Genomic DNA, 16,594 nt, shown 5'->3' with positions numbered 1-16,594 from the left:
TTTTAGTTGAGCAAGAGCATTGGCAGCCAGAGAAAGTGTTGGGAAAAAACGCGAATTGTTCACTTCAGATGTTGAAAATACCAATGAAAGTCATACGAATTGGCTCCTTCAATCAAGTTTCACATAGACTTAGTGAACAAAATATTGATGCACTTAAATAATTTGTCTTTCCCGTTCACCCTCTGAATAGCACACATACACACTCGTTACCAAGGCTTAAACGTCCTTCTTTAATCTACACTGATTGAAGCGACATCAGTAAGTATCATAGCTTTTACATGGTCAGTCTTCCTTGGAAAGAGCAGGTTATCCGCTGTTCTTAATGTTTTTTTTAGCACTCAGTGTACATATTTCCAATGCTGCTTTAAATGAATAAAAAAGCGAAACGTTTGTAGCCTATTCCTTCTGGGATGGAGAGATGAAATCAATCACCGCTGGGAGGAAAACTAGGGCAGTAAGGTATTCGACGCCCCACGAAAGGCTATTTGCACGCTGAGTCGTCTTCGTGCAAAGCATCTACAGTACCCATAGGCCTACGTTTGGACGCCGATTTATTTGTATTTTTTAGTTGCTGTGCATTCGACAGAGAACTTGGCATCCGTGGCATTGTGTCACAACTTTGATATGTTGACTGCTGGCTAAACGGGAAAGACTGGGTTGTGCTGGCGGCGTATTGGAACAGAGCAGTGACTGTTGTTTTGATCCAAGAGTTGGAGGTAAAAGTGGGAGTTCCAGAATTCACAAGAACGCAGAGTAGCCTAATGGATCACTGAACGAATGAAAAGTCTACGGTATATTTTGTACGGTATAAGTAATTTTTTGAATCCCTAATAAAGACTGATGAAAGTTGACAGCTGCTCGGAGGGGCAGGGCCATTCATGGTAAGAGAATGATCTTAATGAAATTGTTCTTTAATGTCTGTAACACTTTGTAAGTCTGGCAAAAGTTATCCGGCGAAACTATGACTTCATTGTTAATAGGGGCTCGCCCATCCGCAGCAGGCACTCGGTCGTTTGGGACAGCTCTAGATGTAAATCTGTGCATTTTTTGGTTATGAAATATGAATAATTGTGTGTTTTTCTTGCCTTTCATTAGTCCCAGGGATTTAGTTAAACATATGCAGCTAGACATGGAAGAAAATGGGTCCCAAGGAACTCGACGACGACTCTCTGGCTCTAGGTACAGTATGTGGATTCATTATGGGTACTAGGTCAGAGGGTTCCTGTGTGAGAACTGTCAGCTGTCAGTTTTTCTTAGCTGTAGTCTACTACATTATTGTTCACTTCAGGATAGAATTGTAACCATTACTTGGAGGTGTTTTAAAATGCTTAGATTGATTATGACACTTAAAAATCGTGTATATTAGATCATTTATGGTGGAATTCTTGATGACATCAGTTGGAAAATATGGGACTTTTGTAGCCCATGGTGTCTTATGTCATTCCAAACCCTTATTCAGTTCAAACCTTTTACAAAGCTTCACTGGGATTCCATCCCTTCATTGCCATTATCTACCCCCCCCCCCCCATGCACACAAAGACAATGTTGCAATACATTTTCTAGACACATGTTGCAAGCAAATTGCAATTGAATGACATAATTGCATGTCTAAGACAAAGGGTTTGACTCATTTAATAGTCCACAACCAGAGGGGTTATATCGGCTAGATTGAGTAAATGTAGTCAGTAACTGAAGTAACAGTTGTTGCAGACATTTCAGTAACCTTTGAACTCCACTCATTTCCTGCCTTCTGAGTTGTTCTGAGAAATTGCCTTGACCACATGTTGGGGTCATGGGAAGCATTTTGGAGGAAAAACCAGTGTGCATCTCATGTGCATTATAATCAACATCTGGTTATTTATTTATATTCTGAAGTCTTTTGGTCAATAATTGTATGGATGGGATGATCTCATAGATATATCCTCATATTTCAGTCTCAATATGGAAAACTCCACATCTGTGGAGAAATGGAAACTTCACATGGATTGCTATTAAACCCTTAAATTCTGCATCTCATTCCTAATTAAAATCACAATAAATCTGCAGGCCTGCGTTGCATGCCAAGGGAGTGAGCAGTGACTTTCTAAAAAAAAAAACTTGCAAAGAACTTTGGAAAACTCACTCCCAAGTTTTTTTAAGAGCAAATGCCTCCGACCAACTGGAATACGGTCAGCTGACATCACCTTCAAGCAAACGGTCTTGAACCAAATAAATGGGAAATTCCACACGGTCGCAGTCATAACACTTTTAAAGAGCTCCTCGTTGACTCTTGTTTATTTGATATTCAATATTAGGCAAAATACACGTTTAGACCTCTCCTCATGGATAATTTTTGTTTTACCACCAGTGGTATTTTTTGGGATAGGTGCTTATCACGAACTCCACATAACCACACAGTAATCTATTGGATCAAGTGCTGTAGTTTCAGCATGACCCTTTTGATATGTCATTGTAGAATTGTGTAATTTGGTAGCAGAGCCCATCTCTGGCTTTCTAGAGTAGCAGACTACCCAATTCAGTCTGTGGTTTGTCTGTTATTTGGAAATGAAAGCCACTCTCCATGAGCTGTTGTGTTGGGGGGGGGGGGGGGAATACATGTGTGCCGGTTTTATTTGTGGCTTCTCATACTTTGAGCCACAACTGCTTCTGAAAATTCACCCCGCTTTTCAAGTGCAATGACTTGTGGAGACATCATGTGGCCCTTCACGCCATGCTACATTTGTTATCCTGCTACAGACCCTTCCAAAACACAGGCCCTTGTCCAAGGGTGGCAGTTTGTAGTGCACACAAACATGCATAGCTCTATGAACACAGTGATATTCACTTGAGGATTTTCCAAATTAGACTCAACTAAATAATTGTATGTCTAGTTCTGCTTTGGCCGTTGGAAAAGTGACTTAATGTCTGCTAAAAGACAGCATCATTTTGCCACCGCAGCATCTGTTTGCAATGACATCTGGTCTCTCATTTTGAAATCCTTCGCTTGGCAACCTTTCATTTCTGAGTAGAGCGGCACATGCAGTGCCTTCAGGAAGTAGTCATACCCCTTTTTCCACGTGGTGTTGTGTTACAGCCCGAATTCAATTCAATTCATTGATTCATTTGAGATATTGCGTCACCGATAACCCAAAATGTCAGCGGAATTATGTTTTTAGAAATGTTTAGAAATGGATTCAAAATGAAAAGCTAAAATGTCTCGAGTCGATAAGTATTCAACTCTTTTGTTATGACGAGCCTAAATGTGTTCAGGAGTAAAAATGTGCTTAGCAAATCACTTAGGTTTCATGGACTCCCTCTATTTGCAATAATAATGTTTATTGCACATAGAGTGGGGTACAGAGATGACTACTCCATCTCTGTACCCCACACATACAATTATCTGTAAGGTCCCTCAGTCGAGCAGAGATTCAACCACAAAGACCACTGAGGTTTTCCTATGGTTTGTTATGAAGGGCACTTATTGGCAGATGGGTACAAGAAAGCAGACACTTAATATCCCCTTTGAGCATGATGCGGTTATTATTTTTACACTTTGGATGGTGTATCAATACATCTAGTCACTACGAAGATACAGGCACCCTTCCTAAATCAGTTGCCGTAGCGGAAGGAAAACACTCAGGGATTTCACAATGAGGCCCATGTTGATTTTAAAACAGAGTTGAGTGGTTGTGATAGGAGAGAACTGAGGATGGATCAACAACATTGTAGTTAATCCACAATACTAACCTAAATGACAGAGCGAAAAGTATTAAGGCTGTACAAAAAACAAATATTCCAGAATATGCAATAAGGCACCAAGTGAATACTTCAAAAAATGTGGCAAAGAAGTTTAACTTTTTGTCCTGAATACAAAGCATTATGTTTGGGGCAAATCCAACACAACACCTCACTGAGTACCACTTCATATTTTCTAGAACAGTGTTGGCTGCATAATGTTATATGTATGCCTGTCATCAACAAGGACTGGGGTGTTTTTTTTGGGGGATAAAAATAAATGGAATAGAGCTAAGCACAGGAAAACCTGGTTCAGTCTGCTTTCCACCAGACACTGCAAGACAAATTCACCTTTCAGCAGGACAATAACCTAAAACACAAGGCCAAATATGCACTAGAGTATGCACAAAATTGAAGGTTCCTGAGGAGCCGAGTTACAGTTTTGACTTAAATCTGTATAAACATCTATGGCAAGACTTAATGACTGTCAAGCAATGATCAACAACCAATGTGACAGAGCATGACAATAAATATATATATATATATATATATATATATATATATATATATATATATATATATATTGTATTGTACAAATACTGTACAATCCAGGTGTGCAAAGCTCTTAGACTTACCCAGAAAGACACAGCTGTAATCGCTGCCAAAGGTGATCCTAACATGTATTGACCCAGGGGGTTGAATACTTATCTAATCAAGATATATTAGTGTTTTATTTTTATCCATTAATTACAATAATAAATCCAACATTTATTCCACTTTGACATGAAATAGTATTTTGACAAAAAAGTGATAAATCCATTTTAATCCCACTTTGTAACACATCAAAATGTGGAGAAAGTCTAGGGGTGTGAACACTCTCTGAAGGCTGTACAGGCCTATCCAAATGTAGGATCTTGATTTGTATCACCCTGTTGCAGGAGAACTTTCCTGAAATGCAGGAAATGTCAAACTTGTAGTGTAAAAAGGCTTCTGACATTTTAATTTCCATTCGGACATTTCAAAGTTGAGTTTTCCTTTTCAAAAAATGTATCCGCCCCTACAAAAATGTCCATTAGTTATAATGCACATAGTATTTCACACTTCCTGTTGCTGCAGAATTGTTTTCCTGTTGTAGCAAACTGCTGTAGCAAAGATCCTACATCTGTCCAGGAAAGGAGTGCAGAAGGAGGATGGATGGTTTATAGATTTTCCTCCATGACAGCTGAGTGTTTTTCTTGGTGACATTCCTCTCCCTATCCTCCCAGCTATGTGAAGCCCGTGCTGATAATGAGAGACACCTTTTTTTTCATGATCTCACATTGCAGGCTTCCCTCGGAGTGGAGCCGAGCGTGGAATTGGTATAGGTATTGTGAATCCCCGCAGCTGTTTCCAGACACTTTAGCAGTCCAAGGGCACAGCTGCATTTGAATTCAGTAGCTTTATTCCCATTTAACTGCATCCACTGAAGATATCGTAAGTCTCGACCCTGGCAAATGAGAACACTGTCGCACATTGTAGAGGCTCAACTATTTGGACGTTTCTATTTTAGGTCTTCTGTTCTGAGTTGAAACTTTGCAGGAGTATAAATGGATTGGGTCTCTGCAAATATTTTGGACAATTAATTAAGCTCACAGTAGCACTAATCAAAGTGGTTGAAAGCTATGGCGAGAGGGATGGGCTGAATTCTACAACATATCAATATTAGGAAAATATAGCTGCAAGCTGAAATCTTTGGGGTCAAAGTTACTGCCCTATAACCATATTTTGTGTTATACCGCCAGAATTTAGCATACTGACAGCAGTACGCCCTTATAACGAGCTACTGCACACCCATGTTTTCCATGCTAGAAGTTATAGGTCTTCGAGGCTAACGTGTTCGCTGTGAGGAGAGGAACTTGTGAAACTAGTACTGCAATTTCAAATCGGAATTTGCCATTTCAAACCACTTTGATTAGTGCTACTGTGAGCTGAATTAATTGTCCAAATATTTGCAGAGCCCCAATCCTTTTATACTCCTGCAAAGTTTCAACTCAGAACAGAAGACCTAAAATAGAAACATCCAAATAGTTGAGCCTCTACAAACAGAAGTGTTATAAGTCTAGACCTTGGCAAATGAGATCTTCACTGGATGCATTAAAGGGTAATATAGTTACTAATGTAAGGTTATGATAGCATAGACAAAAACCCTCAGAGTTCTAGCATTTGCAACATTTTCCCCTTGAAACTTTCCTGAGGGGTAAAAGCCTCTGTTCGGCCAGGAAAAGAGTTTCCAATTGGGCCAGGAACTACTGTAGGTTACAAATTAAACACAAAACACGGTCACAAAACTCTGAAAGCCAATAGAGGACAGCAGGTGTCAGTCCCTCACTAAATGTGATGAACTTACATGAAAATGAACACATTTCGAAATACATTTTCAATACAGAATAGTATATACTGCGTTTGATACAGCATTTGTGCGATTATTATTATTATTAGGCCTATACATTTGTCCCATGTTGTTCATCACATTACAATACTGTTTGACAGATTCAATAGAGTAGATACAGATATCACACAGGCCTTGTTGTTTGTAGTTTCAGTGAAGAGGTCAGTGGCATTCCAGAGGCCACCCACACCACTCATAGCAACAGCATTAAATGTAAAGGAGAGGCAAAATCACTGAATTTGGCCAGTGGGAAAATGAAAACTTCTTCTAACAAAAAATGTAATTGAGACCTTAAGACAAGCTTGTGTTTGCTAAGCCCGTCAGGTCTTGGGAATACAGAGGCTTTTATGTCTTGTGGATGGGATGCTTTATGCCTCAGAGAGCTAAAACAGACAGTGGCCATCATCCAGAGAACAGGGAATAATGGGTTGTCTTTGTTGTGCAGTTGAAGCCAACGCACTGACCGTAAATACCAATGAGCGCTTATTCCTGGAGTTGTACTGGGTTAGTATACAAAATCAGTCAACTATATGTTAAAATTTCGCCAAATGAATTGGTAGGCTTGGCTATTGCAGGAATTTATGTGTTCGGTTTTATTACCAGAGAGAGCACGTATTCGACACAGATTCCACGCAATAGCTCTGTGCAAATGGCGTCATAGTGCCTGGACAATACCAATGGTCAATAGTGTGTATGAAGTCTTGGCCCGTGCTTTGTCTCTGTTGTGTACTCTTCCACCTTCCATCCACCTTCATAACAGAGCCTTTTGTGTTAAAAAGGTCAGAGAAAAATAGGACAGGGGTTGAATAAAAGTATGTGAAGCAAATCTCTAGATGGCGCTATTCTCGCGCACATTATCATTTACCAGTTGTTCATTCGGAATATTGAATATGTCACAGAAAGCAGACATTTCGCAGCCGTTAACCTGATGGTTACAAATGTGAGAAATATGTATCTTTCATAACGAATGCTAGTTTATGGCACTGTGGCCCATGTGTCATTTTATTTTTGGATTTCCTCTGTGTCTTTTACATGGAAAACTGTAATCACAAAGCAAGATCGTAGTTAACGTTCCCTCTTGGGCCTTTGACATTTTGTAAAGCTCCAGTGCATGTGATGAGCATCAGGGGAGACCGCAGAGCAACAGGCTAATGCTTCTTTTATAAACACTCCTGTATAGACAATACAGCATTGTCTCATAAAAGAATGAATGCAGTCTGATTATATATATTATAATTATGACTCGAAGCGGAAAAGCGCTCTCTTCTCCTGCATTTTTATGTAAATGTTGACCTCACAGAAAGGACAAACTTGTTCCTCTTTTTCAGTAGCGTACACGTTTTATATACACTCTTAGAAAAAAGGGTTCCAAAAAGGGTTCCAAAAGAGTTCTTCGACTATCCCCATAGGAGCCCCCTTTTTGGGACCAGATAAAACCGTGTTTGGTTCCAGGAAGAACTCTTGGGTCCCATGTAGAACCCTTATTGACAATGGTCCTAAATGGAACCCCAAAAGGTTATGCCATGAACCAAAAAGGGTTCTCCTATGGGGACAGGCGAAAAAAACCTTTTTAGGTTCTAGATGGCACTTTCTTTTCTAGGAGTGTAGGCAGCTGAAGCGTTATGTGTATTTGATGGGTTTACAGTGCATTCAGAAAATATTCAGACCCCTTTTACTTTTTCTACATTGTTACATTACAGCCTTATTCTAAAATTGATTTTAAATGGTGTTTTCCCCCTTATCAATCTATGCACAATACCCCATCATGAAAAAAAATAAAAAAAGGTTTCAAGATTGTTTTGCAAGTGTATAATTATTATTTTTTTAAACATCACATAATATAATTATAATATAATCATAATTATTCAGAACCTTTACTCAGTACTTTGTTGAAGCACCTTTCGAGTCTTCTTGGATATGACCCTAAAAGCTTGGCACACCTGTATTTGGGCAGTTTCTCTCAAGCTCTGTCAGGTTGGATGGGGAGTGTTGCTGCACAGCTATTTTCAGTTCCACCACAGGTGGACTCCAATTAAGTTGTAGAAACATCTCAGGGATGATCAATGGAAACAGGATGCACCTGAGCTCAAAGTTTCATAGCAAATCAAATCAAAGTTTATTTGTCACGTGCGCCGAATACAACCGAATAGTTACAGTGAAATGCTTACTTACAGACTAACCAATAGTGCAAAAAAGGTGTTAGGTGAACAATAGGTAAGTAAATAAATAAAACAACAGTAAAAAGACAGGCTATATACAGTAGTGAGGCTATAAAAGTAGCGAGGCTATAAAAGTAGCGAGGCTACATACAGACACCGGTTAGTCAGGCTATTTGAGGTAGTATGTACATGTAGATATGGTTAAAGTGACTATGCATATATGATGAACAGAGAGTAGCAGTAGCGTAAAGGAGGGGGTGGTGGGTGGCGGGACACAATGCAGATAGCCCGGTTAGCCAATGTGCGGGAGCACTGGTTGGTCGGCCCAATTGAGGTAGTATGTACATGTAGATATGGTTAAAGTGACTATGCATATATGATGAACAGAGAGTAGCAGTAGCGTAAAGGAGGGGGTGGTGGGTGGCGGGACACAATGCAGATAGCCCGGTTAGCCAATGTGCGGGAGCACTGGTTGGTCGGCCCAATTGAGGTAGTATGTACATGAATGTATAGTTAAAGTGACTATGCATATATGATAAACAGAGAGTAGCAGCAGTGTAAAAAGAGGGGTCGGGGGGGGGGGGGGGTCACACAATACAAATAGTCCAGGTAGCCATTTGCTTAGCTGTTCAGGAGTCTTATTGCTTGGGGGTAAAAACTGTTGAAGCCTTTTTGTCCTAGACTTGGCACTCCGGTACCACTTGCCATGCGGTAGTAGAGAGAACAGTCTGTGGCTGGGTCTTTGACAATTTTTAGGGCCTTCCTCTGACACCGCCTGGTGTAGAGGTCCTGGATGGCAGGCAGCTTAGCCCCAGGGATGTACTGGGCCGTAGGCACTACCCTCTGTAGTGCCTTGCGGTCAGAGGCCGAGCAATTGCCGTACCAGGCAGTGATGCAACCAGTCAGGATGCTCTCGACATTGCAGGTGTAGAACCTTTTGAGGATCTCAGGACCCATGCCAAATCTTTTTAGTTTCCTTATGGGGAATAGGCTTTGTTGTGCCCTCTTCACGACTGTCTTGGTGTGTTTGGACCATTCTAGTTTGTTGTTGATATGGACATCGAGGAACTTGAAGCTCTCAACCTGCTCCACTACAGCCCCGTCGATGAGAATGGGGGCGTGCTCAGTGCTCCTTTTCCTGTAGTCCACAATCATCTCCTTAGTCTTGGTTACGTTGAGGGATAGGTTGTTATTCTGGCACCACCCGGCCAGGTCTCTGACCTCCTCCCTATAGGCTGTCTCGTCGTTGTCGGTGATCAGGCCTACCACTGTTGTGTCATCTGCAAACTTAATGATGGTGTTGGAGTTGTGCCTGGCCATGCAGTCGTGGGTGAACAGGGAGTACAGGAGGGGACTGAGCACGCACCCCTGGGGAGCTCCAGTGTTGCGAATCAGCGTGGCAGATGTGTTGCTACCTACCCCCACCACCTGGGGGTGGCCCATCAGGAAGTGCACGATCCAGTTGCAGAAGGAGGTGTTTAGTCCCAGGTTCCTTAGCTTAGTGATGAGCATTGAGGGTACTATGGTGTTGAATGCTGAGCTGTAGTCAATGAATAGTATTCTCACATAAGTGTTCCTTTTGTCCAGGTGGGAAAGGGCAGTGTGAAGTGCAAAAGAGATTGCATCATCTGTGGATCTGTTTGGGCGGTATGCAAATTGGCGTGGGTCTAGGGTTTCTGGGATAATAGTGTTGATGTGAGCCATTACCAACCTTTCAAAGCATGGCTATGGATGTGAGTGCTACGGGTCGGTAGTCATTTAGCCAGGTTGCCTTAGTGTTCTTGGGCACAGGGACTATGGTGGTCTGCTTGAAACATGTTGGTATTACAGACTCAATCAGGGACATGTTGAAAATGTCAGTGAAGACACCTGCCAGTTGGTCAGCACATGCCCGGAGCACACCTCCTAGTAATCCATCTGGCCCCGCAGCCTTGTGTATGTTGGCCTGTTTAAAGGTCTTACTCACGGCGGCAACGGAGAGTGTGATCACACAGTTGCCCTGAACTGCTGATGCTCTCGTGCATGCCTCAGTGTTGCTTGTCTCGAAGCGAGCATATAAGTGATTTAGCTCTTCTGGTAGGCTCATGTCACTGGACAGCTCGTGTCTGTTCTTCCCTTTGTAGTCTGTAATAGTTTGCCAGCCCTGCCACATAAGACGAGTGTCAGAGCCGGTGTAATATGACTCAATCTTAGCCCTGTATTGGCGCTTTGCCTGTTTGATGGTTCGACGGAGGGCATCGCAGGATTTCTTGTAAGCTTCCGGGTTAAAGTCCCATACCTTGAAAGCGGCAAGGTTTTTTTTTATTGACCGAGTCACTGGTGCTTCCTGCTTTAATTTTTGCTTGTAATCAGGAATCCGGAGGATAGAGTTGTGGTCAGATTTACCAAATGGTTGGCAAGGGAGAGCTTTGTACGCATCTCTGTGTGTGGAGTACAGGTGATCTAGAATTTTTTTTCCCTCTGGTTGCACATTTAACATGTTGATAGAAATTTGGTAGAACTGATTTAAGTTTCCCTGCATTAAAGTCTCTGGCCACTAGGAGCGCCGCCTCTGGGTGAGTGGTTTCCTCTTTGCTTATTTCCTTATACAGCTGACTGAGTGCGGTCTTAGTGCCAACATCTGTCTGTGGTGGTAAATAAACAGCCACGAAAGTATAGCTGAAAACTCTCTAGGCAAGTAGTGTGGCCTGCAATTCATCACAAAATAATCTACTTCAGGCGAGCAAAATCTAGAGACTTCCTTCCTTAGATTTCGTGCACCAACTGTTGATAACAAATATGCACATACCCCCCCCCCCTCCCATTAGCTGAATATCCATGTCATCATTCAGCCATGATTCTGTGAAACATAGGATATTAGTTTTTGATGTCCCGTTGGTAGGATATTCGTGATCGTACCTCGTCTAATTTATTGTCCAGTGATTGCACGTTGGCGAGTAGTATTGACGGTTACGGCAGCTTTCCCAGTCGCCTTCTCTGGGTCCTGATCAGGCATCTTTGTCCTCTGTACCTGCGTCGCTTCCTCTTGCAAATAACGGGGATGTCGTCCCTGTGGGGTGTTTGGAGAATGTCTTGTGCGTCGTCCTTGTTGTCGAAAAAATCTCGAATCCGAGGTGAGTGATCTGTGTCCTGATATCCAAAAGGTATTTTTTGCCGTAAGATACGGTAGCAGAAACATTATGTACAAAATAAATGACAAACAACGCAAAAAAAAACCACATAATAGCACAATTGGTTGGGCGCCCATAAAACTGCTTCCATTTCTTCCTGCGCCGTTTTACAGGGCCTGAATACTTATGTAAATAAGGTATTTCATTTTTTGCAAAGATTTCCAAACTTGTTTTCTGTAGATGGGTGAGGATTATAATTTTTAAAATCCATTGTAGAATAAGGCTGTAACGTAACAAAATGTGGAAAAAGGGAAGGGGTCTGAAATACTTTCTGAATGCCCTGTAAATAGTTCCAGGCGCTAACTGCTCCTAATTTCAGCTCTTATCACTCCAAAAGCAATGGATTTAAACATACACATGGACGTGAACATATTACTTGTCGTTTTCTTATCTTAATGCTTGGCAGATGTTCACCCTGTCTTTACTGGGCCAAGTTACTTGCCTATACTGAGAAAGTTCTGGTAGAAGCATATTTGACCTCTGAAATAAGGTGTGGGGAGAGAACAGGTCAGACAAGGTTGATCTCTTCTGTAACGTTGTGTAGTGTCATGGACATGGAATTCAAGGATCACCCAGAATGATCTGGAATCTCTTTGATTGACAGACTGGCTGACTAACTTACTACCAGCTGGAGTCCCAGTGGTATTAAGAAGGATATAATGTACTATAGTCTCGGCTGGGTGCCGTTTATAGTACACTACTTTTTGACCAGTAGTGCACTATATAGGGAAATATGGTGCCATTTGGGATGTGCCCAATGTTACTGAAGTGAAATAAGGCGATTCATAACAGAAGGTTATAACATACTGTATATTAATGCTAAGCCACTCTGGAGTTAATATTGCCCCCTGGATACAGTTGTCTAAATAAGGGTGTGAAAAGCCTGCATACGGACATGTTATGGGAAAATTGTTTTGTTTTGCCTAAAATAATAAGGTATACACATAGGAAGTGGGGAGTTCTCATAGTTTCTTTTTTTCCTTTTATTTTTTTTAAATCTCCTGCCATCCGTCCCACACAGCTCCTGGAGTAATGGCCTTTCCAGACCTTCTCTAAACAGCTTGTGTTTACTGTGAGCAGCCTCTCACCAAATTACCAGCTGTGTCCCTGGTCCTGTGTTTTGTCTTTCCACAGGGATTTCCCTTCTCTGCAACCCAACCCCCAATCCCTGTCGCTCCGATTCCCACCCACTAATGCCTCCAACCACAAGTCGTCCCTTATCGTCTGTAGGGCTTTTCTGTTGAATGAAGGACAAACTCTAAAGGCAAAAGAGTATGTACAGAGGAAGTATACTAAGATCATGTGTTTCAGTAGAGATTCCTCTGTTTGTTACACTTGGAGCATGAACTGTGTGACACTTGATCATTGTACTGTAACAAGCACCTAGTTCTCTTATTTTAAGTGAAAGAACCAGGGAAGGGGACATCTATAGTACATAGTAGGGCAGAGGGTGCAGGAGAAGACTTTGACGTAGTTGAACCTATGTTGATCTGGCACTCTCATTGTAAGATGTAGGACATTTAGTTGAGTCCATTGTACACTTACTACCCAAGGTCAAACTGTAGCTTCCTGCTTTTTTTTGTCGCATATTCAATGGGCAGACGGTGACCTCTTGCGTAGATTGTTCCATTTACAACCACTATGATTTAGCAAACAAAATACAGCACAGGACTGTTCAAACTACTTTAAGTACTGTGTAATAGACGGTAAAAGGCAGCATCTCTGAGCCCTGAGTTTCAGGTCATGTTTCAACCTGCATGTCATTCCTGACATTATCAAGTAGTATGGAACTGAAAAATGTTGATATAGATAATGTTCCTCTGTAAAGAAAAAAAAAAAAAGAATCTAACACCAACCTGCATATTGGTGCTGTAAATCCTGATCTATTCTTCTGAGTTTAGCTTGCCTTTCCTCATATACCTGTTGAATAGTCCAATATCTATTATGTGCTGAGTAGCTGTGCGAGTAAAGCATTGGAAAGCAGGAGGCTATTAAATCGGGCCTTGGTAAGCTGCTGGGGTTAGTAATACGTAGGGTGAGAGTGGGTGAAAACACGCTTTGTTGATGACGTTTCACTTATGTTATGAAATACACTTTTCCAAGACAATTATGATTATTTATGTTCTGAATCGGTCGGTGGGGGTCTGTCTCACGTGTCATTAACAGTAGGTCCAAAAAGTTGCACTTTGTAACCTAATACATCCGACAATAAGCACCTAGCTGTGTTGACAAAGCGGTGCAGGTTTCTCATAACAACTTTTGAGGATTTTACATTTTGCGGTCGCTGTCTTCAAAGTTGTTTCCTCGGGTTGCAAAATTAACATAACACGAGCTGAATGAAATGTAAAAAGGCTTTGAAAATAAAGGGCTTGGTATACGCTCAGTGATCTGTTAACATTTCACAGAGACGCTCGTTTTTTTAACAGATTATTTTAGAGACATGAGGTTTAGACCATTTGTTTTCTTAGAGGATTATCTACACAATTGAACATTTTTACCCGTTGGTAAAAAGATGCATTTTAGATTGGACACCCTATAATAAGTTCTGACAGACTCCATAGTTAACACTCACTATTTCATCACCGGCCTGTACAGTAGACCTAATCAGGCAGAATGCTCAGCTACATACAGATGTCAGATCTTAATTTGATCACTGTTTTGTCGCTGAAAAGTTCAGCATCAGGAAATTCAAATGAGCCTGAAAACCCAGAGTTCTTTTTTCTTTCCATGCGGGGGGCAGTTGAGTCATTCGGACCAGTGCCAGCAATCGTTGTTTTATATAGCTTAACACAAGATGGATATTGGTCTCCACGACGACATACAACACGTGTCAAGTGTATCCGAAATGCAGCCGTACAGTAAGCTAAACCTTAGGCTACAGTAGGCTATAAAAACGAATTGCACACAGGCCTATAATATCACAAAGACGAGATGAAATTGAGAATAGTGAGGTAGCCTACGGAATGGAGCGTAATGTCGCATAAAAGAGCAACTGATTTTTAAATCCAAAAAATGCAGCCCGTGATTTTTACAGTGTGTGTGTATATAGTGAATACAGAAAGTATTCAGACCCCTTGACTTTTTCCACATTTTGTTATGGTACAGCCTTCTTCTAAAATGGATGACTTTTTTTCTCCATTAATCTACACACACTATCCCATAATAACAAAGCAAAAACTTATTTTATACATTTGCAAAAAAATCTAAAAATAAGTATAAGTATTCAGACCCTTTTCTCAGTACTTTGTTGAAGCACCTTTGGCAGCGATTACAGCCTTGAGTCTTGGGTATGACGCTACAAGCTTGGAACATCTGTATTTGGAGTTTCTCCCATTCTTCTCTGCAGATCCTCTCAAGCTCTGTCAGGTTGGGTGGGGAGCGTCGCTGCACAGCTGTTGTCAGGTGTCTCCAGAGATGTTTGATCGGGTTCAAGTCCGGGCCACTCAAGGACATTCAGAGACTTGTCCCGAAGCCACTCCTGCTTTGTCTTGGCTGTGTGCTTAGGGTCGTTGTCCTGTTGGAAGGTGAACCTTCGCCCCAGTATGAGGTTGTGAGCGCTCTGGAGCAGGTTTTCATCAAGGATCTCTCTGTACATTGCGCCGTTCATCTTTCCCTCGATCCTGACTATTCTCCCAGTTCCTGGCGCTGAAAAACATCCCCACAACATTATGCTGCCACCACCATGCTTCACTGTAGGGATGGTGCCAAGTTTCCTCCAGACATGACGCTTGGAATTCAGGCCAAAGAGTTCAATCTTGATTTCATAAGACCAGATAATCTTGTTTCTCATGATCTGAGAGTCCTTTAGGTGCCTTTTGGCAAACTCCAAATGGGCTGTCATGTGCCTTATTCTAAGGAGTGGCTTCCGCCTGGCCACTTTACAATAAAGCCCTGATTGGTGGAGTGCTGCAGAGATCTTTGTCCTTCTGGAAAGTTCCTCCATCTCCACATAGGAACTCTGGAGCTCTGTCAGAGTGACCATCAGGTTCTTGGTCACCTCCCTGAACAAGGCTCTTCTCCCCCGATTGCTCAGTTTGGCCGGGCGGCCAGCTCTAGGAAGAGTCTTGGTGGTTCCAAACTTCTTCCATTTAAGAATGATGGAGGCCACTGTGTTCTTGGGGACCTTCAATGCAGCAGAAATGTTTTGGTACTCTCCCAGATCTGTGCATTGACACAATCCTGTCCCGGAGCTCTCTGTCCAAGCTCATGGCTTGGTTTTTGCTCTGACATGCATGGCCAACTATAGGATCATTTTATATTGACAGGTTTGTGCCTTTCCAAATCATGTCAATTAAATTTACCACCGTTGGACTCCAATCATGTTGTAGAAACATCTCAAGGATGATCAATGCAAACGGGATGTACCTGAGCTCAATTTCGAGTCTCATAGCAAAGAGTCTGAATGGTTATGTAAAGGAATTTGTTTGTTTTTATACATTTACAAAAATATGGCTGTTTCATAAAGTGGAAAAAGGGAAGGGTCTGAATACTTTCCGAATGCACTGTTGCTATGGTCTTGGGAGTGGATGGCCCTTACATAGGTGAGATTTCCATTGCTTAGCTGTTATGCACTGACTACAGTAGCGTAGGCCTACTGTACTTTTCAGTTTGATGCCGGCATTTGAAGTCATCCTGTATTGTGTCGCTTTAATATTTAATTTCATAAAGCTATCAAGATGTTTTATGCATTTAAGCTTATTAAAAGATGATTTAATTGAGTTTGAGATTGGAACCCATGCCGACTCTGGCATATTTGTGAGGACTCATCATTTATTCAGTCTATTTCTTGCCTTGAACACAAAAAAATTATTGATAAAAAAAAAGAAAAGATTTTCTCTTAACAAAAATACATCTACCCCCTACAAATATGTACATTTATTATAATCCACATAAGAATACAGCGCTTCTCTTGTGAAGCCTGCATGTAGACTACATACAGTAGGCTACTTGAACTGGCGCCCTAGTGGACCTGCAGTCTAAGATACAATGTATGTAGCTACAGTACTGCATTGTATACAAACACCGCTTCGAGGTGCCCCCTGGCTGGGATTTCTAAATATTTCTTTAGATATTCAAATCCTCCTGCTGTAGGATTATTTTCCTACTGCGCCGAAATGGGTCAA

At 41.6% G+C, this 16,594-nt stretch overlaps 1 protein-coding gene across 2 annotated transcripts in view; it reads left to right on the top strand.

The window, feature by feature from the left end:
- The first annotated feature begins 123 nt into the window (after positions 1 to 123).
- The window catches only part of cobll1b (cordon-bleu WH2 repeat protein-like 1b), a 35,046-nt gene continuing 18,575 nt past the window's right edge, over positions 124 to 16,594 (top strand). The window contains exons 1-2 of one of the 2 annotated variants that reach the window (XM_029685542.2): positions 124 to 258; positions 1,096 to 1,179. In XM_029685542.2, coding sequence (XP_029541402.1) covers positions 1,118 to 1,179 — 62 coding nt within the window. In that variant the 5' untranslated portion in view covers positions 124 to 258; positions 1,096 to 1,117. Of the gene's footprint in view, positions 259 to 448; positions 882 to 1,095; positions 1,180 to 16,594 lie in introns of those variants that run through there. The other variant, XM_029685473.1, reaches the window with a different exon arrangement.

The sequence above is a fragment of the Oncorhynchus nerka genome, linkage group LG1 (genome assembly GCF_034236695.1).
Source record: "Oncorhynchus nerka isolate Pitt River linkage group LG1, Oner_Uvic_2.0, whole genome shotgun sequence".
Taxonomy (NCBI): domain Eukaryota; kingdom Metazoa; phylum Chordata; class Actinopteri; order Salmoniformes; family Salmonidae; genus Oncorhynchus; species Oncorhynchus nerka.
This window is presented reverse-complemented; position numbering and strand designations above follow the sequence as displayed.